The 25187-nt window shown below is 38.1% G+C and overlaps 1 protein-coding gene across 2 annotated transcripts in view; it reads left to right on the top strand.

Moving 5' to 3' along the window:
* LOC128942335 (cytochrome P450 7B1) overlaps positions 1-24804 on the top strand; it is a 121046-nt gene extending 96242 nt beyond the window's left edge. The window contains exons 2-6 of one of the 2 annotated variants that reach the window (XM_054284738.1): positions 6138-6289; positions 12606-13202; positions 13647-13853; positions 19863-20041; positions 24055-24804. In XM_054284738.1, coding sequence (XP_054140713.1) covers positions 12626-13202; positions 13647-13853; positions 19863-20041; positions 24055-24342 — 1251 coding nt within the window. In that variant the 5' untranslated portion in view covers positions 6138-6289; positions 12606-12625 and the 3' untranslated portion in view covers positions 24343-24804. Of the gene's footprint in view, positions 1-6137; positions 6290-12605; positions 13203-13646; positions 13854-19862; positions 20042-24054 lie in introns of those variants that run through there. The other variant, XM_054284737.1, reaches the window with a different exon arrangement.
* The last annotated feature ends 383 nt before the right edge of the window (positions 24805-25187 follow it).

Below are 25187 nucleotides of genomic sequence, written 5' to 3' on the forward strand. Positions count from 1 at the left end.
GATTAAAACTGAATTAAGAAAGGAAAAGTTCTGGACTGGACAAATAACCTCAAATGTAAAATTTAATAGAATGACCTTGGGCTTGGTCAGGGAAAGTGTTGAGTAGTTTTGGCTGCTCTCACAGCCTTTACCCAGAGCAGAAGCAAAGTGGGATTGCAAAATGAAGGCTATGAGCCCTAAATTTGTATTAACTTTTAATACTGATGAATTATTGTTGCATAGGCCAGGTCTTGTCTTCATCATGCCCCCTATCCTGCCTGTTATGAAACTCTGCATTACATTTGGTATTGTAAAATGTCTCAGAATGTTGAGCCTCTGATAAAGCCTGAGCCACAAGCTCTTTCTTTGTGGGTTTCCATTTTAAAACTGTTCAGATTACTCTCCCACCATGGTATTTACTTGCCTTTTGGCTTCTCAGGCAATGTCCCAACTGGTAACTAGAAATAGAGGTAGAATTTATAGATGTGTCCTTCAACACAGTGTGCAGTGTGAAGAATTGCTATGTACAATGTCAACGTACAATTCTTGATATAATTTAGCCTAAACTGCAAAGGAATATGATTTCTTAGAGAGTGATATTTCAGAGTTACTGAATGAGTTATTGAGTCTTGGTATTTTTTGGGTATTTGGGGATTACCTAAATGGAATTGCTTGAAGAGAGAGAAAAGAAGATGCTCCTGTGGTGAATGGATTACAGTTGGAGATCTTAGCAATAAAACCTTGTATAGTTTTAAAGGAGAAAAAATGTATTTTTTATTAAAATCACAGAGATTTTTGACACGAAAAGCTTTCAACAAAAGGATTGCATTTTTCTGGGGGGAAAAAAATCACTATAAAAATTCACTAGTTGGTTGATTTGCTTTTGTCAGCATTTCTCCCAGTTTGTCTCACATTATCACAAACACATTAGAGTCTGTTTTGCTGTACTGCTCTTTTTGGGAGCGCAGATAAACTCTCCTCTCCTTGGAGTGCTCAAAAGTGTATTTTCTACTTTTTTTCTGTGTCTTTGTCCTTTTATGATTTTTATCCTAAAGAAAAAGAGATGGTGATCAGCACTGCAGTATGAAACCACTTTACCTAGGCATGGTGTAGGCAGTAGCAGTGTGAGGTTTTTCTGTCCGGGACTCGCACTTCATCGAGTCAACCCGTGTCTCTCTCAAGGTGATGCATCCATTTACTCCCCACAAACCTGAAAGCAGTGACCAGATAGGAGCAATGCCTTTACCTCCACAGGAAGTCTGGAAGCTGAGAATCCAAGGGTAAAAGATTGTATATTGCTAAAACTCTCATCTGGCTTGTTCTGCAGGGAATGCTTTTTCGTACTGTATGTACTTAACCTGGAAGATTTAGAGTTCCAGGAGATCACTGAGTGAGATAATTTGGGTGAGGTTTTAAGACATGCATAATTTTATAAATGTCAAAAATTGCATTGTGGCCAAATATTTGTAAGAAAAATTTATTTTCTGTCCTCATAGATGTAGAACACCTATAAGTAGGTCTAGGGGAAAATTGCTAAATTAAAAAAAAAAATAGAAAGACTCACTGGCTTCCTCCTGTCCTAAGTTTCCTGTGTTCTCTCTCTCATAATACAAGAAGACATTCCAGACACCACATTTCTGGGGATTACCTTTCTTGGGGTTGAAGCCTTTGGCCTCATTCTTTTCCTCACAGTTAGAGTGTTCATAAGCCCCTGGAAAGACACTGTCTGTCATGTCTTGTTGCTTAAATATTGTGATTGAGCCTGTGAATAATCTCTAACTGCTTTGACATGTTCATAATAGCTTTTGTTCTACTCTGTACCAATCCATTTCCATTCCTTAAAGTCCCCTGACATGGTGTGTTCCAGCTTGGACATGGTATTATGATGGTTTGTCCAAAGATACTATGGAAAATTCAGAGCACGGACTTAAACTTTTGTGAATGGTAGCGAGGTTTGGAAAGTGAAAATGACTCCTCTGTGTTAAAAGAGGGGTCATTTTATACTATTGTTAGACCTTTTTCTCCTGGGCTGGTGGGTTTTCTCCGCCTTTGGTGGAAGTTGTTGTGAAAAGCGGTCAGCTGAACCGGCGTTACCCTGCAGAGTGACGTGTTCCTGTCGGGCTGCTTCAGCTGCACTGTGTGCAGTGAGGGCTGCCTTAACACCAGATGCCAATCATACAGCACCAGTGGGTTTGCAAGATTATAGGACAGGAAAAAAAGATGAAGGTTAAGCATGGGGCACAATAGAGATTACTTATGGTAATGAATTGTATAATTTTTCTAGACAGATCTGGATTAATGTTTATCCCAGGCAAAAGATTACTGTATGTCTGATTCTAGTTGTAAACAGACATTATTAAACAGAAGGTTTATGTTCATGAAATGCGACTATGGGTGTTAAAGCACTTATGATTTATTATGTGCAAAAAGAAAAATTAACCTGTTCATCTGCTATAGTACAAGATGCGCTGTGGGTTTTTGCATAATTTGAAAGGCATCTGCTCCTTTGGAATACAAATAACCAGTGAGATGAGAAAGATTCTCCTCTCATTTACACGGGTTCAATGCCTCACACTGCAGTGATGTTGAAATGGTGTAGCCAAGAAAAGAATAGTCTTGTGTGCTTTTATAAAGCAATAAAATTTCTGTGAGAGATCACGTTGGGAAAGTCTGTTTTCTTGTGAATCTTTAGGGTATTTTCTTTATAACTAAAAAAAAAAAAAGAAGATGTCGTGTTCAGAGACCTTTACAAAAGACTTTACTGGGATTTCCAAGATAATTCCCTTTCACTATATAAAATCGTAATGTTTAGAGATATTGAATTAATTTTTTTTATTGAACATTTTCCAAAATACTTATGTTGAAGCTCCTTTTTCTCCTGCTTTATTGCATCACTGCTGCTTGGCATAAGTGAGACATAGATACAGCATCCACATTTTTTAGTATTGCCTTACCTCAGTAGCTAAATAATCACACCTGAGTTACTGCCTTCTGTGTTTTAGGTGAGCTGAAAAATATTCCTATAAGGAAACTGTAAACAAACTCCAAAACTTTGCTTTTTTGGTGTAGTAGATGTTGCAACTCCATTACTTGCTAACAAGAAAGTATCTTTTCTCTGTGAAAGCAACAAAAAATTAGTTATCAAAATCTGTTCGCTCTATTTATGGGTTGTATTTGTAGCCAGCTGATTTTTGCATAATGCCATTTGAAATTATCCATTTAACAATGATGGATGATACAACTGTGTTGCTCTCCCTCCACTTTGTAACTGATCCGTCTACTTATAGATTGCATTGGACATGTTGCTGATGCTTTATTTGTAAAATTCACTCACATATGTGAGAAATTTGTTTGTTAAGTCTTACTGACTTCACAGAGGCTTCTCAGACAAGTAAAGATATTCCTCTATATAAGCAAAACCAGCCCAATATGTGGAGTGAAAAGACCTAGGAATATAGTGAGGTTTGTTAAATGAATTAGAATTTAAGCAGTTAGACTAGACCTGAATAAAATGTAATCTCTAAGACATTCTTAATGCTTAAATTAAAAAGTTGCAGTCCTAAATTTCCATCAAAGCGCTTCATAGTGCTCTATTATATATCTTAGCTATATTTTGCATTTGGTACAACAAAATATTTGTCATGAGTAAAATGTAACTCTAATGCTTGTAATATTTTCCCTAATTATCAAATTTTACAACTTCTGTGAAGCGTGAGTCCAGAGTTAAAGTTCATGAGCAAATTAATTAAGCAGTAAAAGTTTCTGTGGGTTTTGTTAATGGTTCTGTTTAGCATCCAAAGTTGATGAAGACTTCTGGAGATACCCAGGATGCAGGTGAGAGTCCCTCAGGAAATGGGGTTGGCTGCAGTGCTCTGCCTGAAGGTTTGTGCAGAAAGGCGCTGGATTTGGGGAGGCACTGAAATACGAGCGGCCGCTCTTTTCTGTGCTGTGTGTTAGCAGACATTGATAAGGCGTGGAGATGACCTCCATCTCCCAAAGAGAAAGAAAGCTAGAAATGAAGACACATTTCTGTTATCAGTCTGCTGTGGGTCGTAAGTTGAACTGGTGTTATATTTTTCTCTGAAAGCCACGTAGCTTTGACACAGTGTTTAACAGTGTTAAGCTTATTGCTGCTGAGCTAAACATGTCTGAAGTGAACGATGACCCTCACGTCTTTGCAATAGCAAAATGTCTCCCTGATGTGATCCCGAAGACTTGGAGCATTAAGTTAATTTTCCCCTGGATTTCTGAGCTGCCTTCTTTTTACCCGGCGGAGAGGTCGTGAAGAATACAGCTTCTGACCGAATGACAGAACATGGAGGGTGAAATTAGATGCATTCAATTAGAAGATGACAAAAAGCCTATCTAAATATTTGTCAGGATGCTACTTACAGGACATAGTCTCCAGCCAGGGAAGTGAAAGGCGGACACTCTCAGGACTTAATAGTCTGAGAGGAAAAAAATGGATAAATCGTCCAGATTCTTTACAGGCTTGGAAGGGATAATTGAGGGTATCAAGTTGGCTGCTATGCTTCCAGGGCTAGTGATCCCTCTCATGTAATCTCAGATTGGTTCTTTGCTTTTATTCACTTAATACAAAATTAAACATTGCAAAGTTTTCTGGACCATTTGAGTAAATAATGTTGTTATTTGACCACAAGGGGATGATTAAGGCAGTGGTTTCTGGGAGGTATTGAAGAAAAAGGAGCTTCACCTTCTCCTCAATATAAAAAACACACTACAAAACAACCAAACAAAATGCCAAAGCCACAAAACTTAAGGAAATGAAAAAGGCACAGCAAACTGTTGACTGTAAGACTGTCAGATAAGAAGATGTATTGGTTTTCCAGAGGACAAAGGATATTCTTGGAAACTTAAATTTGAAGTTAGTAGTCAGTGAAACAGAGATCAAAATATGCAGCTTGGTTTAGCCACATCTGTTTATCTGTAAATTAAATTTATAATAACTTGTTTTAAGTAAGTGGGCAAATCTCTGGCTTTTATTTTTCTGCCCAAAAAGTTTTAATTATGAAAGTAAAATTAAAAGTAAATACAGCATACCATGGTTATTTTAATTTTTTTTTTTTGTCTTACAGCAGTTCAAGGGGGAATGTGACTATGATAGGGTTAATCCAGCTACATAAAAATCCATGCTGTGTATGATAGTAGTAAAGCTTGTGATCCCTTGATCTTTGATTAGATCCAAGCTAGTAAATATCTTGCGTTTAATCAGAATGGGTTGTTCTGCATGTAGTATAAGTCACCTTCACAGATGGGATGTAGCAGCAGAGTTGTTTGTGAATATTTGTTTTAATCCCTTCCAGAACAAGCACGCTTTATGTTTCTTTGTTGTAAATCAGATTCAGGCAACTAAAGACCAGCATGAAGGAAAGATATTTACTTGCAGTCAGGAGTAGAACAGTGTGGGAACCTTTTTTCCTTTTAAAGAAAAATGTAACTTAGTAGATTCTTAAAACGTATTTTATACTATTCTGTAAAGATAACTAATGCACCATGGCTGCTTTTTTGAACTGGGATGCAAACATCAATACCTGTACGTTCTTCTTAAACTGTCCAGATACATTTCTATGTTAGACTATAAATATGAAGAGACTAAGATTTTTTTACGTTAATGTTCAGCCTGTATTATTATCCTGTATTTTAAAGTTATTTAGTTAGAATGGCTGTTCTCTGTGCTAGTAAGCTGAAATTACTAAAATGTTATCTGTAAGGATACTTGTTTTGTGCGGTGTGTCGGCGTCCTATTTACCTAAATCTGTCATAATTGCCTTCCAATACATCTTCCTCTGACACACCAAATATTGAAAATGAGATGACTCTTTGCTGGGAGCTTTTCTACTGAATGTCATTTTTCTGTGTTCATAACTTGATGGTAATAAGTGGACAACCTGTAGTTAAATGCGTCTCAATTTCTCTCACTTATTTTTCCTAATCACCACATGGAGCCTTCAGTGCTCAGAGGTGTGATTAGATTTAACCTGCCATCATATCTGAAGAACTTTCTGTACAACATATTATACATTGCAGGAATTATAGATGTAAATGGTGGGTCTAAGTGTAATATATAAATAGATATAAAGATGAGTTGCTCTTATGCCAAAGTTAACTCCTGTTTATTTTTTTTCTGCTTTTAACAGAAAGACTGGAGAGCCCCCACTAATAAATGGCTGGATTCCTTACCTTGGGAAAGCTCTGATATTTAGAAAAGATGCTTACAAATTCTTACTGGATCAGCAAAAGAAATTTGGAGATATTTTCACTGTACATATTGCTGGTGAGAAATATTTTAGTATGTATCTTGATTTTTTTCCATCAGTGAAGTTAAATACTAATCCAAATATTTAGTTTAGAATCTTCCTTAACCCAAAACACTTTTCTCTAGCATAGACCCATAAAAATCCCTCAAATTTGCATATATTGTAAGCATAATAGTTATCGATAAAATATCACTATCAATGTGTGGATTTATTTACATCTCTAAGTATATATGTATTTTGACAGATTTTGTAGGTATGTACTGTATGAACATAGATTTTGCCAGCACATTAAATTATGTATTGGTGGGTATTTTCCTAAAGAAAGGAGAACTAACATCATCTTGACACTGCACAGAAAAATATCAGATTAAATTTAGAAAACACTTAAGAAAAAAAGTGCAGAATTTGTTCTCACACATTTTACAACTGGTTGACAGGAACACAAGGGAATGAATGACACATTGACTCAGTGATACAATCGGGACTGGAACACAGCAACTTCCCGTTGCCAGCCTCTTACTCTGATCATGCTTGCTGAAAATAACAATATAATAAAGTATGATATAACCTTGCTGTTTCCTGTATTTATAACTGTATTACTAAGCCAGATTGAATACAAACATTTGAGTGATTTCACATAGGCACTTAGCTGTGGAAGAAGAACATAGAATAAAACTAAAATCCTGAATGAAAGTTAAATATATAGATTTACATCTATCTGTAGAGATCTACTTTTTACTAAAGTCAATATAAAATTCAGTATTTTCTTGTGTTCAGAAAGGCAAGCTCTTATTAATATAGCTGGTTATAATCATCTTCTGCACCTTTACATGCCGATATCCTTGTTCAAATTATCAGCTTCAGTCTATATATATAATTTTTAGTTATTCCTGTAGTTTTAGAGAGATTGAAACAAAAATATTCAATGTGAAGTATAAACTTTGCTTTTTTTTTTCCTAGGGTAGTAGCATTAGGTTTATATTTCCATAGAAGCAATATTTTGGAATGAAAATATTTTTTTAAAAAAAAGTCAATTAATTTAATTGCAAGCTGTGTGTTTAATTAATAAACATTTTCCTCCTTTTAAAAAATCTGTCCTTTTGTTCCTTTGGAAGAGAATTTTTATTGTATTAAATACGTATTATCTAAAATTTCATTCAGGATTCTTTTTTTGAAAACTGGTATAATCAGATCCTTTGCAACTTGAAACTGAGTTTGGCACAGTACAACATCAACTCTTGTTGAAATACAGTCTTTTTTATTGTTAATTTGAATTCACATTATAATACAGTTTTGGCTTCTTACAAATACCAATTAATGGCTATAATTCAGACACTAGTATGTTCATTAAACCGGATACAGTCATACTTCAGAATCTTAAAAGTGTTTAATCAAATATTTATTTCCTTTGCCTCTTTATTATTTTATGAAAGACTATGTTTAGAAGTTTGTGTTTAACCAATTATGAGCGTAATTTAGTTTCAGAAATTTCTATTTCCAGGATAAACCAAATTCCATCTCAGATAATCCCCTATGTTCAAGTGTTTTGAGCCAAGCATCCCTTGATAAAGACTGAGGTAAATGGAGTTAGTTCTGGATATCATTCCAGTCTTGTGCAGGGAAATGTTTGATTTTGTGAATTCATCATAACAGAGACACCACTTTAAGTTCTCTTTTTCTGTATAAAAGTGCTGACCATCAGGACTTCACTAAAGAGAAATAGTTTATCATCCTCAAGTCAAGGAGGAAACCTAAGCTAGTTAGTGTCTCCTCTCGTGTCCTGATCCGAAGGCATACAGGATTTCTCTCTGTCTTACTGATTTGACAAAGATGATGTTTCTGTGCTCGGCAAACATAGCGTAGCCAGCTGTATGTGGACTATCATTACTTTACCCCCCTGGTGGATGTCTAAAGGTCCTGTCAAAAAATTCTATCAATATATATTTTTATAATTATTGGTTCTCAAACTAGTTCATTTGGAAAATGCGGAACGATGCTTGAGTTTCTGGCGTTGCCCTGTACTGGTAATGCGATTTTGCTGATTGTACTTTCCCATGTGATGAGCAAATGATTGTCATCCCTAAAAGTCGCAAGGGACATGGATGTCATCTTAATAAAGAAATTAAAAAGCACATCTTTCTATGAGAAACAATGTAAATTCCTGACCTGTCGCAGAAAATAGTTCTCTAATTGGTTTTGTGTGGTGGTGCAGCAGAATCGTTTTCCCCAAACGTCATGCCAGCGCAGCACCACTGTACATCATTGTCAGCAGTTCAGCAGAATCTCCCTAATAAGAGGACGATTACGTAAATGCGATAGTCTTGGGGGAAAAAAAAAAAAAGAAAATATCAGAAAAGGAAATAATAAGGAGGGGGAAGAGAGAGAGAGAGTCTGTGGCACTGAGATGATCATACTTCCCAAGCCCCTCTGCTTGCTAAGGGTCAGCAGCATAGGCAGACGGCTAGGTAAGAACTTAAAGAGCTTGAAACAGTTTTGTCATTGTTTCTCGGGATTAAACTTTGTGTCCTTTTCCTCTCAAGTTCATAGAAGTGGTAACGAACCCTGCAACATTCTCTCTGAGACTAACTCACCTTTAATAAAATAATTTTTGCGGTTTTGACTAAGCACCTTTGCCGTTTTGAATACTGCTGCTAAGTCATTCTTTTCTTTAAAGTGTGATACACCTACAGTAGCATATCACATTTTTCTCTCATAGGCAAAAGGTAATTTTCATTAACTCCTTACCAGGCTGTAGCCTGCTCCAAGCATTATTGAAATAACATCCATCATTAGATGCCATCTGAAATGCTTGTCTTTCATCATTAGCATTAAAAAGGTCCAGAATGCATTATTAGAGTAATTTCTTAACTATCATACAAATACTGGCTTCTGTGCTCAGATTTACCAATGTTGACAATTTTCATATTTTCCACATCAATCTTCTATTTCTAGGAGATCGTAGAAACTAAATGGAGATAACCAGGCTATTTGCAGCATGGGTGTAATGCAGACTGAAGAACTGGATAGTGAAGTATGAATTCTCTGTAGCCATTAAAAATAAAAAAATCAGAGGGCTTTTTGCAGAAAGAAGGATACATCTCTTGTTTTGACTTGTTTTTACTGTATTAAATAAAATAGCTCAGTGACTTAAACTGTTGTGAATTGGAGTATGACATTTCTGTATGTACATGCCTACTTAGTTTTTGGTGTTGAAGGGGTTTTTTACAAACTAACGGGGAAAGGCTTATTCTCTAGTGGTTTCTATATGAATATCTTCAATATTTAAGGCTACATGATTTGTGGAAATAGTAGTGTGCCTTCATTTTTGGCTGATTTGGCATTACCTTTTTTAGTACTCTGATAGAAACTCATGAGTATCAAGATTTTGAATTGATTTCAGAAAAGGTTACTTCCCAAAGATTGTCTTGGCATTAGCTGCAGTGGAGAGATATGGGAGTAGAGGGGGAAGCTGCATTTTGAAATACCAAATAATAACTGAAAACATTAGGAAAGGTTTTAATTTATTTGTCTCTGACACCACCAGGGACAATCAGTGGGAAGAAACCTCACTGGGTACAAGGATAGGATTTTAAAAGCAAAACTAAGGACCATATTGACACTTAAAAAATTTAAAATCATAACTTGAGGTGAGAAAGTTTGTTCCACTTCGGATGTTTGCTGTTCAGGGTGTAGAGGAGGTGTTGGGGCACAATTTTGTAATTAGCATTCTGTTCCTGTATGGATGAGGCTGGGGTAAGCAGTGTAGCCATGTAGGGCATCTGTGTGCAAGGATGACTGTAATTGTTAAAGGCTCCCAGACCCACTCTCACAACTTTCTAACTGCCAATAATTAGCCCTAGGTTTTAGTACTTTTCTAATTAAGAGATCTAAAATTAGATTCTCGATGGCATACATAAACAAGCTGCCTTTGTTATAGGGGGGTTCCACTTTTCTGATTATCTAGACCCTTTCAAAATGTAGCAACAAGAAATATTTTGGTTTATGTGTTTATATATGTTGTTGACTTACAGTGATGTGGTCTGGAGCCTGAATTGATTCTACAAAATGAATTATATTTTGTTACATACTTACTTTTTGCTACCAGGAACCTGATGAGAATAATAAAATCAGGATCTGTAATATTCTTTTTCTCAGGGACTTTTTTTTCAAAGTATGTGCTAGTGGTGAGTTAGTTTTGATTTAAAATTATTACTAAAATTGTTTGTCTGAAAACTCATTTGCTGAAAATCATTTTCTTACTTTAAAAATGATAAGAAATGATGTGCGTTTGCTAAGTGTCTGATTAAAGATCACAAAGAAACTCATATTTTGCATCAGAAATAAGCAGATGGTGGACAGATGGTTTAAATTAATATTAATTAAAAATCTTAACTTAAATTGTTTACCCTGTAAATGCAAAGTTAAGAAGCCAGCTTTCATCTTTAGGGTTAATAACACTCCAAATCTATTTATTAAAAATTGCTCCACTGGACATTCTTTCCAAGCTTTGATCACAAAGATGGTAGCCTCAATAAAGAGCGTGAAATAGGTGAGAGCTGGAAAGAGAGGGTAATTCTAGGACTCTTAACAAAGATGCTGCAAGACTAAAGTCAAGTCAAGACTAAAAATTCCTGTTAGCCTCTGTAGTCATAGAAGGTCTAAAAAGGGGACTGAGAATTCAGGATCTCTCTTTCATGCTGGTTTCTCAGTATACTTTAAAATTAAATTTACGGCTATGGTTGATTATGTTACAGTAAAACAAAATCCATGAGTATCTTAAAAATGTTCACACACTATTGACAAAAAAGAAAAAGGGTTCAAATTCTGTCTTGATATGTGCTTTACATTTCCTTACTAGTTCACTGGGATTGCAGTTGATGTAATTGGGAGCGGAATTATAGCAGCTGGTAATTGCAGAGGAAGTCCAGAGTGTACCCAGATACCATAGGGCACTGTGTGTGTATACAAATCAGAATATGAAATAACTATGATAATTCAGATATCATTATATGGTAACCATGGATACTTGACATTTTTAGTGGTAGTGACTACTTTATCTCTGGACATCTGTCACAGAGCCAAATTTGGTCCGCAGTTAAGCATGTAGTGTTCCCATTAAAATCAAAGGAGATTTGTCCCTTTAGTGAGACAGAATTAGACTGTAAGTGCTGGAAGCTTTGCTCTTTCCCTGAGTTTGCGACTGGGATATTTCACAGGGAAAGTGTACATTTTAATAGGCACCCTTTTTCCCTGATGCACCTCTTCATTCAAGGTAAGAATCAGGAACTCTAAATTTAGAACCATCTATAAAGAGCTAAGATTTAATTGAGCTTTGGGAGTGTTAGCATTTTGATTCATGGTAGTTCCTCCAAATGCTTTTTTGCAGCAGTTGTCTTGAAGTTTGGGGAGAAATTTCAGGACTTCTTTAGCAGGGACAATTTGAAAAAGCATTTAACTTGATGCAATCCTATCCCTCTGTACAAGGAGCTGAAGGTATCCCTGTGTCACCTCATTAAGGACCCTGGCAAGGGTAGGAAGTTGGTGGTGCACTCTGACACAATGGATCCTAGCACTGGGACAGTGTGTGTCCCACAGTGGAGCCTGTCCTAAAAATGGTGCCTGCTACATCACAGGCTGTGACTTCACATTCATAAACTAAGGTAGTCATGTTATGGATACTAAGCACATTCTTAACAGAGAGTTAGAAAAGCTTCAGGGAAAAAGAGCCAGATGTGAGAAAAACTTAAAATGTTGGGGGTTTGCAGCGTGCAGTTAAAGCTGTAGCTGGCAGATTATGAGTTCCTCTGTCATCTGCTTGGAAAAAGCTGCCTAGGTGGCATGTTTTCCACTCCAGCCCCTGTCATTCACTTTCCTCTGTGCAGGTGAAATGTGTGTGGTTTTTGCTTTCTGCTAGTGAAAACCTACAGTTTCCAAATGTTGCTATGACTCCACACTGTATTCTCATGAATTAGACCTGAGTAGAAAATTATTTATTTCAGAGCACCACATTTGAAGAGATCACACACAACTGTTGGCACAAACAGTAGATCTGTCTACATGAAAATGGCTTCACAAGGATTTTTGAAGAGCCTGCAAAGTGTGGATTGCACACTGGTGGAATCTGCATCCTGACAAAGACAATCTAAATAATATTTGTTACATAATTTCTTTTTCTTTGCAGATTTATTCACATATCTTTGCTTTGGGGGTTTTTTTTGGTTTTGTTTTTTTTTTTTTCCTGCATGATTTTTTCACAGGCTTTAGCTTACTTTTAGTTATTGCTTCTGGAAGTGTCACCAGATTATAAAAGTGCACTTGTCTCTAATTATTTTCTGTTCTTCTATTCAGGTAGATATATTACCTTTATCATGGACCCATTTCAATATGTCTATGTCATCCGAAATAGCAAGCAACTTGAATTTCATGAATTTGCAAATAAAATGGCATCCAAAACTTTTGACTACCCAGCCTTGTCAAAAGGAAAATTCCCTGAACTCAAGGAAAACCTGCACAGAATCTACCAGTATCTACAAGGCAAGCCTTTGGATATCATTTCTGACCACATGATGAAAAATCTCCAGGATATATTTGAATGGAAATGCTCACAAGCAACAGATTGGGAAACAGAAAAAATGTACAAATTCTGCTGCTCTGTAATGTTTGAAGCCAGTTTTGTAACACTATATGGAAGAGTTCCTGCTGCAGATGGCCACAAAGTTATTAGTGAAATCAGAGACAAATTTATCAAGTTTGATGCCAGCTTTCCCTATTTAGCTGCAAACATACCAATTGAGTTGCTAGGAGCTACCAAGAAGGTTCGGAAGGAGCTTATACATCATTTTTTACTTCAGAACATGACAAAATGGCTGGGAGGGTCAAAAGTGGTCCAAGCCAGACAAGATATATTTGAGAAATATGAGCTGCTTGGAGATTATGACAAAGCAGGTAGGAAACTTATGAATGATTGCTTGTCTAAAATAAAATAATTTACTATAGACCTTTGAAATAAAAAGGCAAAATGGCGACCTTGAAATTTTTTTATGTTCTTTCTAATTGGCTAATGATAAAATGTTTTACTCTGAAACAACCCTCTATGATAATTGATTTTTTTTTTTGTGCTGAGGTGGTAAAACAAGATACTTAATGGTGATAATGAGAAAGATTATAACTGAGCTGCATTTCCTCCCCTTATTCCCCCCACCCCCCCGACATTACATTTCAAACTATTCTCATTAAGCAGAAAATTAGACTTCAGAAGCCTATTGGTCCTCATTAGCATTCACTGATCCTTGGCTGGGTCTGTGTCCTAACATCTTTTAATTAGCACACTGCAAATCTAATCAGTGTAATAAACGCTATTAATCTTCCTTTTCACTTATTTTCTCCCAGCACATCATTTTGCCTTCCTGTGGGCCTCTGTGGGAAACACGATTCCAGCTACATTCTGGGCCATGTATTATCTTCTGCGGCACCCAGAAGCTCTTGCAGCGGTGCGTGACGAGATTGACCATTTGCTGCAGTCAACAGGTCAAAAGAGAGGGCCCACATATAACATCCACCTCACCAGAGAACAATTGGACAACCTGGTCTACCTAGGTAATTTATTTTTATCTGTTAGGAAGAGGAGAGTGGCTCTCCCGGCAAACTCGGTTTATCACTCATTTCTGTTTACTGAGAAGGTGGAGGACACAGCTGCCTAATTGACATAATAACACCCATTTACATCAATTATAAATTATGTAGTTTATAGCTGTAGATACTCTCATTGCATGTAAACATTAAAGCCTAGGTAATTAACTATGCAAGGTATGCAAAAGGCTAAATCGAAGCTTTGCAATTATTTGAAAAAAAGTTGATGCCTATTAAGTTGTTTGATTCTGAGCATCTGCCGAAGTGTTAATGCATTTCAAATACTTCTGTATGGTACTGCCAAGAAAGACCCTTTTCTGAAATTAAAGTGGGATTGTATATTTAAACTCCAAATGTATTTTATCTGCAAGAAATTTCTTTCTTTCTCTCTTTAACAAAACAAAAAAGGCTTCTAAAGCAGGCTTCTGTTGGGCAATGACTCCAAATGAAATATAAGAAGATAAAATTTGCAGAGGAGAAACGGTGTTTTTAGTACTTTATTCAAAAGAGGGAGCTTTAAGGGAGCTACACATCTTCTGGTTCTGGATCTAGGGTTCAGAGGGAGACCCTTGCCAGTGGTCATTGGAATTTGTTTGAATCGGGAGCTGTATAGACCTTCAGAGCATCAGCTCTTGGTTTCACTTCATTTGGTAGTGCATGGACACTGGCAAGAGAAATGGTGAAAATAGCCCAAGGGATGAAAGATGGCGTAGCAGGTAGGTACCTAACTTAATCATCTGTGAATCTCCACAAGTGGTGTTACAAGGGCAGACAACAGCTGAACAAAAGATTGAAGGTTCAATAATCCACTGTCTTTAAATATCAAAACCAATCCCATATTCAAAACAAGTTCCTGTCCATAGGTCTTGGTAGCTCATGACCTGAACTGATGCTCTACTCTCAAACAAAGCTGTGTTTGGGATGATGGTGGAGCAGTGCATTCTGTGCTTGGTTTGGATCCTTGTAATAGCTGCCATTCTCCAAGATCATCCAATGTGGCACATTTCGAGAATCCGTGTGCAACCTTGATTTGATTAGTACAAATATGAATCCATTTCCTTTTTGTTAGAGCATTAATATTAATCTTACATATCGTAGTCTACAAAGTTGGTTACATCCAGAGTCATGGCTGTTTTGATGCAGATTTATCTCTAACCAATGGAGAATGTTTTTGAAGTAGAGGAGGTGTTACATGACAATTCTGGTGAGTAACATGACTTTCTAAGCATTTAATGGACTTCTAAGGAGCACAAGTAAAACTACTTCACATCAGAGCTAGCATACAACAATAAATAAGTTACCAAGCATCAAGAAGATCAAAAGAGAACTTAGTTTATATTTATAGACTGAGATGGGAATGGCCAATGGAAAAAAAAGGGGAAAAATAAGGCTCCCCAAAAGTGTAGCAATAAGGAACATAAAACCATGTAGTTCACTAAAACCATCTGGTGCAAAACAGTATGAACAGTTTAAAAAAATTAACTGTGTCATTCCTCTGCTTCTTGAAATCTTGAAGTACCTTGGTAGCATTTGATTTGTGTGTTGAGAGGGAAGTGCCACATCCTACTTTGTAGCATTCTTGTAACACTTTTGTTAAATTTCATAATCATGTTAAACATAATGTGATATGAACAGAAGCTAGACTTCAATTCTTCTGGCACTTAAGTCATAAAGGGCTGGATACTGTCCCATAAAATAATAATATAGAAAAAATCTGTACCATAAGAGAATTAGAGTCATGCTTCGGTGGAAAGGGAAAGGGATGTTTTGTTAATAAATGTGTCCGAGGGACAAAGGTCCCAAATTGCACTTCTTGCAGGAAGGCCACTGACCCCAAACCTCCAAGACTGAGCTTTTCCTCTTTCCGTTCCCTCTGTGCCAACCCAGAGCGTAGGAAACTGGGATTGTGTCCCTGCTCTCAGATGAGGCAGACCAGGTGGGATGCTTGCATGTTCATCACCTTGTCATCTCATTCTCCTGTTTTAAGTGCTCTGATTCTCCGTCCTCTTTTTGGTCTACTATAACAAGAGTCTTTTTGAACCCTCATGCTATATGGAGAAGAAGCACAAATTGCTAAAAGTCTTTCTCTGGAAGAGCATTGTTATCATAGTCAGATTGTTGGGTCTAGGGAACAACATGGCCTGATTTACTCCTAAATTCTAAGCTCAGGTACATGATTATTTTATTAAAAAAAAAACCCACCCAAAAACCAGCCAAACAAACTAAACCAAAATGCAGAACACACTCAACCCAAAATCAAACTAGCAAATTTTGGCCCTGATAGGGTCATCTTCTTCTGATGGCATTTCTGGGGCAGCACCCTTTGTATTGTCTGCATAACACAATACAATCCCAAAATCCAAATGTATTTGTGTGCACAGAGTAACACACATTATTAGATATTATGGCTCACAACAGAGCTCTAATATGGTAAAGGACACATGAAAATGGTCTGTCAGTTAAACTGGTTATAATGGAAATGCCAAGGATAACGCAGAGATGTACTTAGTGCATGTTTAATGCTAGGCATGTTTAGTCAGTTCGTTTATTTAATATTAGTCCATTCATTTATATGGTGAAGTATTCTTGCCCCAGGTCATTGCTGAATCCCAGATATTCCTGCAAAAAGAGCACAGCTTGAAAAATTGTTTTGTACACAAGAAAGGGTAGGGACCCAAAAGGAGCTAATACAGAGTGTGTAGTCGTAACACAAATGCTAAGCATTAAAATCAGTGGTTGAATTAAAAGGAATAAATATATTTTTCTGGAATGGGCTGGGCAGTACATTTAGTTCTGGGTAAGATGCAAATGTACTTGTTTCAGATTATCGTTTGTGTTGGCACACCGTGATGCCCGTGGGTAAATGACCCCCCCAAATATTTGCATACTCAATAGCTATTTTCCTACAATACACTCTAATAATTATTGCACCCTATTACCTGCTCTGTGTTAGTGTAAAATTAACAATCCATTACTGCACAATAAGTTTTATAAAACATTTACAGATAGAGATCATGTTTAATTAAAATTAACTTGCCTACGAAAGCCAAATGCACTTATGATTCGCAATGACCTTTTATTACCTGCAGTCCCTTGTTTTGGCTGGATGATTGACAGCTTGCTGTTTGGCTACCATGTTGTATTTCAGCTGACAAGACTTTTCATTTTAACTCAATTTGCCTGCCTATCACAAGCTGGTGGCAGGCCAGGCTCAAGTCACCCAGCTTTGCCTCAGCAGCTTGCTCTATTTCTCATTAGTACGCATTTATTCAGTGGAAATTGGAAGACAAATGCTTGAAGGCATGTGAACTAAGTATAGCAAATTAGGGTTTAAAGACTGAATATTTATAAGTATATTGAAACAGTTTTTTAAAAAAAAAAGTCTAGAATGAATTGGAAGCTGAGTGCTAGCTTTAGTATAAGAGAAATGAAGAGAGAAGTGGGAGGATTCTAAGAATAACAATACTATGAGATATATCTCTGTCTTCCCCCCTCCTTCTCTCTCTAGAAAAGATGTAAAATCTCTCTGACAACACCTTATCAAACAACAGCCTGGCTTCTTTATGTAGCACTTGCACAGTGAAGTTTAGCATCTCCTGTGTGTAAGAAGGGGGGAAAAAAATGAGGGTCATGTTCATTTGCTGCTTGGTTATCCCTTGGTATGCTTTAAATTGCCTTGTTTGTTCGGCACAAGCACAGAAACAGATGTTGCTCTACCGTGCTGGATAATTTACTGTACCTCACAGTGCAGAATGGAAGGCCTCCCAAGCTACCCAGCTGGTCTGTCAGCGGCGATGGCTGGTGTCTGCTGAACTATGACAACTGCAAGTAAAGGCTGCAGTTTTATTGTGCAGTTGTCATTCCTCTCAATGTATAGCTCTGGCATTTGTGGAAAGCTGACTGTCTATTTTTTTAATGTGAGCCTGCAAAGCCATATAAGCTCCATTCTCCTTTGTTGATCATAATGTGACTCATTACTTTTGTCATCTAATGATTATCGGCATGATCGCTCAGAGCGAGAGCCAAGCTCGCCTTCCACACATAACTGGTACTGGAAGGTAAAACAGATTTGTCATTTACGATCTGACCGCTAAGCCACACTTTGTGCTCCATTATTGTGATTAACTTCTGCATAAGATATGCTGCCCAATTGTCATTTGAGATCCGGCAGCGGGCAGGGACTGCCGCGCTTTCTGGGAGGATATCCGCCGATAGGATGTGACCGCATTGCTTGGGTGGTTAAACGTGCTGCTATTTTGCCGTGACACTTTATAATTTTTCTCTCTTTTTTTTTTTCCCCCTCCTTTTCTCTTCCTTGTTTGATTTCTGCTGTCTCCACGTATGTCACCACCATTTCCAAATGGTGGACTGGTACAAAGCTACCAGTTTCATTTTCTGCAGGTTGAAGGCAGTCTGGAGCCGAGGCTGGACCCTTCCTTTGTACCGCGTAAAGTTTTGTTGCCAGAGCGCTGCCAGTTGAAATCTATCGTGTCAGGTGCCTTGTGGCTATCCGCAGTAGAGGCCATCTTCTGGAACCAGGGTTCTTTTCTGGCTTCGTCACCAACAAGCCGATTTGACTCTGCCTGATTATAGTAACGAAGGCAGTCCAAAAGAATATGCACAGACTCACTGTACGTCACATTGAATCACGGCACTGGCCACACAAAGCTGACCGCAGCCTCATTTCTTTAGACAAATGCATGCTTAAGGAAAAACCTCCTGCAAGAAAGCATCCAGGGCCACTTTATTTGCTATGCATGCTGCACCAGATTTAATTTCTAGTGAAAGAACGTTTGTTATTATTTTTTTCAGAAACATCTACACTGGGTAGCTACTGTCTCTAATAAACTAACCTTTTGGGTGCAGCAATTGCAGTGCCTTGGTGAACACTTAGAGAAGGCTTATTTGATATCACAAAACATAAAGGCAGACACAAATGGATTATTACATGCAAATGAAACCCTATTTTAGGCTATTTTTCACACTAATGATTAGAAGGAATCAAGTCACATATAACAGTGCCCATACACACTGGTGGAAAAATAGTCAGTTTTGATTACAAAGTGAGAGATGCAGCCCTAGACAGGAGCTACATGCTGATATACATGCTATCAGAATGATTTATGCAAATTATGCATATTATTCCCAAAGGAATTCCTCCTCAAACTGCCAGGATAAATTGCCGGAAATTAGCCATAAAATCTGTCGTGCTAGGAGCAAAAGGTGAAGGCCACTGGGAAAGCAAGGACATTCAGCTTCTGGAGCCTTCCAGGATGTGATGCTGGAGACAGAAATCTTGCTTTCCCCAAACCTGAAAGGACTATGTTTTGTTTCCTCTAGGCCAATTAGAAGTGTCTTTCTCTCTTAAAATTACTAGGCAAATAATGAATTGCTTTCATTCACTCTGACCACAACAGACACTATAATTTGGCAGCATAGTGCATTGAAAAGAAAATGCATTTAAAAATTCTCAGAATGACTACAGAATTAACAAGCAGAATGATTTCTAATGTATAGTCCTACCATTAAATCCAACAACTTTCAAAAAGCAAGCTAAACAGCTCCATGGATACTTTCGCTGGCACTTGTTTGCAGCCACCAAAATATATGTAAATGCATAAAGCGTTCATGTCTTTTGATTGCGTTGTTTTCAACACGATGCCTGAATAATGACTTTCCACCCAAAACCTGGTGCTGCTTACAACCGTCAGTATTTCTCATCACCATCAGGGAGAATCACTTCGGGAGGTTCAGCATCCCTGACTGCCCCAGCCCAACCCTGCGGGCTTGCGCATTGCCTCCTCCTGGTCTCTGCTTTATGTTTGGTTTTGCTTGTGTGGTTTTTTCCCTTTTTTTTTTCCCCTTTAGCCTGCCCTACTAAACTCCTGGAGAATCAGCAGCCGTAGCCATGTATAACTTCCAGTCATCTCCCATATTTCTGATGCTTCCCCCCTCCCCCCTTTTGTTTAATCGCAGAGAGTGCCTTAAACGAGAGTTTAAGAATGTGCTCGTCCTCTATGAACATCCGCATCAGCCAAGAGGATTTTGTTCTCAAGCTTGAAGGGAATCAAGAAGTCGTTTTGAGGAAAGGAGACTGGATAGCCCTTTACCCGCAGATTTTGCACATGGACCCTGAGGTCTATGAAGATCCTAAGGTAACATTCAGCTGGTGCTACTCTTCCTACTCCAGGCACATCGAAGCAGCCAAGCCTTTTGTGATCTGCGGTTGGTTTTTTTGTTTTGTTTTGGTTTGGTTTTCTTTTTTTCACTGCTGTTCCTTCTTGTGGAACAAATCTTCCTAGTTTCAGATGTATTTTCTAGGGCCCTGCAGGTCAAAGGATACATGGCCTGAAGAGAGAAATATGGTGATGAGACTGACTGCGACTGCTTTCAAAGGAATTGACAATTGCACATTGACTACCATAAACTTTAGGCTAAATGTGGGCTTTGTTTGGCAGTGGATCATTTGATACCCAAGGAGGGCTGAATAATAGAAGGTGGTTTAAATAGCAAATAATGTGGGCCATTTAGCTAAGTGCCCGCAAAGCATCATTGACTCTCTGAAGCCCTATAATAGCAGTGTCTTACTTGAGCCTTATGCTTTTTCATCTCCCTTCGTAGGGATTCACCCCTTCTTGATCAATTAGAGTGTTGTGAACTTGAGACTGTAAAGCTGTTGCTCTGCAGCGAAGCTCGGAGGGTAATTGTGTCATCTCCTTGTATTTTTCTCTGACGCTCAAGTTAATGAATATCAAAGACTCAAAATTAATCCACCCTGCCTCAGCTGTAATACAGCTTCAGAAGTTCACCACCTGCATGCAAATTGAATAGTACTCCTCTGGGCTAGGTTGCTCCCCAGATTGCTGTCCCCAGCCCAGGGTGCCACAGAGGAAGAGCAAGAAAGAGCAAGGGTGCACGCTGAGGCTGTTAAATGGCTCGTCTGCCTGAGAGTCAAGAGCTTGTACCTCATCCATTCCTCACCCCTGTTTTGCTAAGCAAATGGCTGTCTCCCAGCCATGCTGATTTCCATCCTTGGCATTTGAGCCAAAGAAGAAAGGAACTGGATTTTTTACATGTTTATAGAAAGCCCGTGTTAGAGACGTTGCTCCACGAAGCTCTCCCTTTCAGGAATTTAAAGATGAGAGCTTGCAAAGAAAAGACGAGATTCAAGTGCCTCGTTGGTGCAGGACAGCATTTCGTTGTGTAGGAGCTCTGCCAGCCTCAGTGAGAGGAGGTGTGGAGCATGTTGGAGTCAGCAGGAGTAAGGTATAGTCATTGGGTTGAACACTGGAGCCACGAGAATGAAAATTACATTCAGGGGAGCTCTGCTGGCTGTCCCCACCCAAAAATGAAGATAAAGCCTGCAGAGAAAATCAGGGTTTTAAAAATAATTCATCTATTGGCAAATAGTTGATTAATATTTTTATCCTTAAAAAGGATAGATAACAGCTAACAAATACGCTTCTTTTTTTTTTATTTTATCCTTAACACTTTATTTTGGAGAACGTTATTGATTTGTCAAAAGTCCATCTGTTTGTTTAGGTCCTAGACCAAAAGCATCAGTGTGGAAACTGATCTCCTCCCTTATCCAATAATTGCCAGAATATATTACCATATTTCCATTGCTTGAATATATCTGCTTAGTATCAGCTCTGCTCAGCTTTCACAGTACAGCTTTAGTTCATATATTTTATCTTTTTGATAGTGAATGAGCAATCCACACATTGCAGTACATTGATTTCAGCACATGGGCCCCTCTCGAAAAGTGGGGAAATCACTGTTCTGTTTGGTTCTTAAAATATGCAGTGTGCTTTCAACAATAACTACTGAGGATCAGATAGAGATGGAGAATGAATTTTTTGAAAGGTGCAGTCTTGAGCTTGTCATGTATTTAGGGAAAACTTTTCCTGGGAAAACAGGCAGCTTGATGAGATAATTTTGTAGCAATGCTTTTTCCCCTGGATACATAAATTTAAGTTCAAGCTATCTTGTGCTTTGGCACCATATTGTGTAAGTGTGTAAGCATATATTTCTGACCTCTTTCTCCACCCATTAAGGCCTAAATAAATTAGTCAGTTTTCTATAAAATGTACAAGTGAAACCCTAAATTCTATCTCAGCTAGTTATAGAGCTCAGTAAATGAACTCTGCAAAACCCATAGAGTAAGAATCAGGAAACCCTGCAGGAAACCCTCTATGGTGACTTCCCAAACAAAGCTAAATACAGTATGTGACAGAAGGAGACTTAGATCAATCACAGGAGATTGCTCAGTTTTCATAATATTTGTAGCAGCTCATCCACACGGAACTTCATTGCCTGCTTTTGCTCAGTGTCCTCACCTTTTCCTTGTTGTCAGCCACCATGTCTCTTTCAGGAGACCTTGTGCATGGCTGAAAATTCCTTCATTTTTAAAAATTGGTCTTTATTAGTCAGTGAACCAGCTTTTAAGGAAACACCACTCAACCCAAGGGACTTCAGCAGCCCTGAGTTTGATGTCACTGTCATTGGCTACATTCCTGTCTCACACTTGTTTTCTGTTTCCCCTGTTCCTTAGACAGCAATTTATTTTTTGTTAAAAGCAATTGCAAGTCTCAGAATGCTCTTAATATGACAAAGAAAGCATAAAGTTTGACCCAGTGTGTCTGTGCGTTCAATAACACAGTGCTTAATTCCTCCAGATACCAGAAGTGCACCTTGTAAAAACATTTGAGAAAAGCTCTGGGTTGGGTTTTTAAGCTATTGCAGTTCATATTTAGCAGTGCTTTTTTAGACCAGCAGGATTTAGAATTCAGGAAGTAAATCTTATGATATGCTGGGCTCTCATTTTTGTTACTGTGCTGCTCCAAATGAAGCAATAACTTCCTGGCAGAAAAAAAAAAAAAAGGCTTGCTTCCTTTTGGCTGGGATGTTCAAAGAGACTGAAAAGAATTACCTGTCAGTGGAAGCAGACATAGAATCGCCTTTTTATTTGTGGAAAATCCAGGCCTCTGTCATTTAGTGAAATAAGCTCTTGCTCTTCAGCACCCAAAGTTACATCCCCTCCAGTGTGCCTAGTATTCGTTCCCTCACTCACCACCTCCCGACATTTGTTTCTCAACAGCAAGACCTCGACTGCATGATTTTCAGAGCCTTTAATCTAATGGGTAGATCAGTATCAGTGTATTTTTAATGGTGGTGTGGGGTTTTTTAATCAGTTGAGGTCGGTTTCTGTCTGACTGACTTGTTCCCAGCCAGCTCCAAATGGCTGCTGCTATAGCAGATGTATGCAAAGCAGGACAAATGCTAATGAGTGACCATAAGCAAGAAGTGCCTGTCATTTTTATTCAAAGCATGCAGGAGGGTTTTGTAAGTGGTTAATTTGCCATTGACTGAGTGAGGATGCCAGATCTCCTTCATTCAAAAACACAAATTATCTCTAAACAGGGATCCTGCTACTCAAAAATAGTCAGAAATATGTTCAATTTATGGAATGTAGGTTACAAGTGTGACCTCAAGCCTTACTTGAAAACACCCTCTTTGTAATGGTCAGTCACTGGCATTGTGCTGCCTTGCTCACAGCTTCTGCAGCAAAATATTTGAAGGTAAAATGTGAAAAATTAAGCAGCAACCATCTCCAACTGAAAAGAAAACTGACTGCAAAGTGCTGGAGTTTTCGAATAATCTGCACCATTCAGTGCAAAAGAAGGATGGATTTTGCTCTGGCTTGCAAGAGCAAAATTGGTGCAGTGCATTAATTTATTCATAGGCATTTTCAGAATTTTGCAGATTATCCTTATTCATGATGTATGTACCACACTGAGTGTGTATGATGCTTTACAAGAAAATTGTCCTTCCACGAAGGTTCATTGTCCCTGCTACAAAGCGGTCAAAATCTAATTACAATCAATATAGGCCAGACACTCAGTGGATGAGATGAGGAAGTTGAAGGAGCTTGATGTAAAAGGACTAAGCTAAATAAGTGGATTTAAAGAGTGCTCTTTGCAGGGAAGGTAATGTGAGTTAATGAAACTTGAGGGAACCAACTAAAAAGAAGAAGCTGTCAGCTCCTTGTCTTCCTCTTTATCTTATTTTCTGGGTTTCAGACGCGTTACCATTTTGCAAAGAAAGCAGCTCATGTAACTGCCTTGTTAGATATCACGCTGTCTCTCTCTTTCTCTTTCATTTTCAGGAGTATAAGTTCGATCGATACATAGAGAATGGCAAGAAGAAAACCACATTCTACAAGGCAGGAAGAAAACTGAAGTATTTCCTAATGCCCTTTGGCTCTGGGATTAGCATGTGTCCAGGGAGGTTCCTCGCAATGAATGAGATGAAGATGTTTCTTTTCATACTATTGTCTCATTTTGATGTAGAACTAGCAGAAAACAAAGCTGTCAGACTTGATAACAGTCGCATGGGCCTTGGTATCCTCCTGCCAGACGTTGATATTGCCTTTCGTTACAAACTAAGGTCCTAAAGAAATTGAGCAGCTGCCTAGATGCCTTCCACTAATCTCCATGTTTGCTCTGTTTCATCACTCAGCTTTATATTTTTGGACACGTTTGCTTTTCCCTCTTTGCTTTTACCTCCTTCCTCTTTGTTTCTAAGGAGAAAAGCTGTTGCGCTGGAGGTAAAGACCAGATGCAGGGACATGCAGCCTCAATTTGTCCTGCTTGAGTTGTGAGAAGTGAGGTGATGTTACCAGAGTCTGGCCAAGTAAATAGCCCAGCATCTCTACAAGGTGCATCCCCATACTCTTGGTTGTGAGATGAGCAGGATTTACAGGGAGGATGAATCCAGGCCACTTACATGAATATCAGCATCTGCTTATAGAAGCATAACAGCAAGAAAGGGAGAGCTTCTTGTGATTATTATCCTAACTTTACAGTTACTTTATTTCTTTCATGGCCTTGAGCCCTTTATTTGGGAGATGTGATGGAAGTTGTGTGGGGTGGTGCAGGATGATTTGCAAGAATGTCTTACTGACAACACTTTTCTAACTTCAGGTTTATGTACTGATGGTGAATGCTTTGCTTTCTTGCTCCTTTTCCTTTTCTTTTTTTTTTTTTTTTTGGTGCAGTTTAAAAATTTAATAAAACATGTGATTTCTTTCCTGCAATCATTTTAACATCAGAAGAGAAGTTCTGTTGATTTTAATAGGCTCTTGATCAAGCCTAAATTATCTATTTTGGCTCTTGAGCCCCCCCAAAAAAGCATGTTCTTCAGGGAGAAAATATAGAAGCCCATTTGAAATTTTCACCTCGAAAATTAGCTTCTCTTTCTCTCACTGTTTCTTAGTAACATGTTCATGCATTTGTTTTG

This window comes from Melozone crissalis, unplaced genomic scaffold (assembly GCF_028551555.1).
Source record: "Melozone crissalis strain CALT ecotype California unplaced genomic scaffold, PUWL_Pcris_2 ptg000042l_1, whole genome shotgun sequence".
Lineage (NCBI taxonomy): Eukaryota > Metazoa > Chordata > Aves > Passeriformes > Passerellidae > Melozone > Melozone crissalis.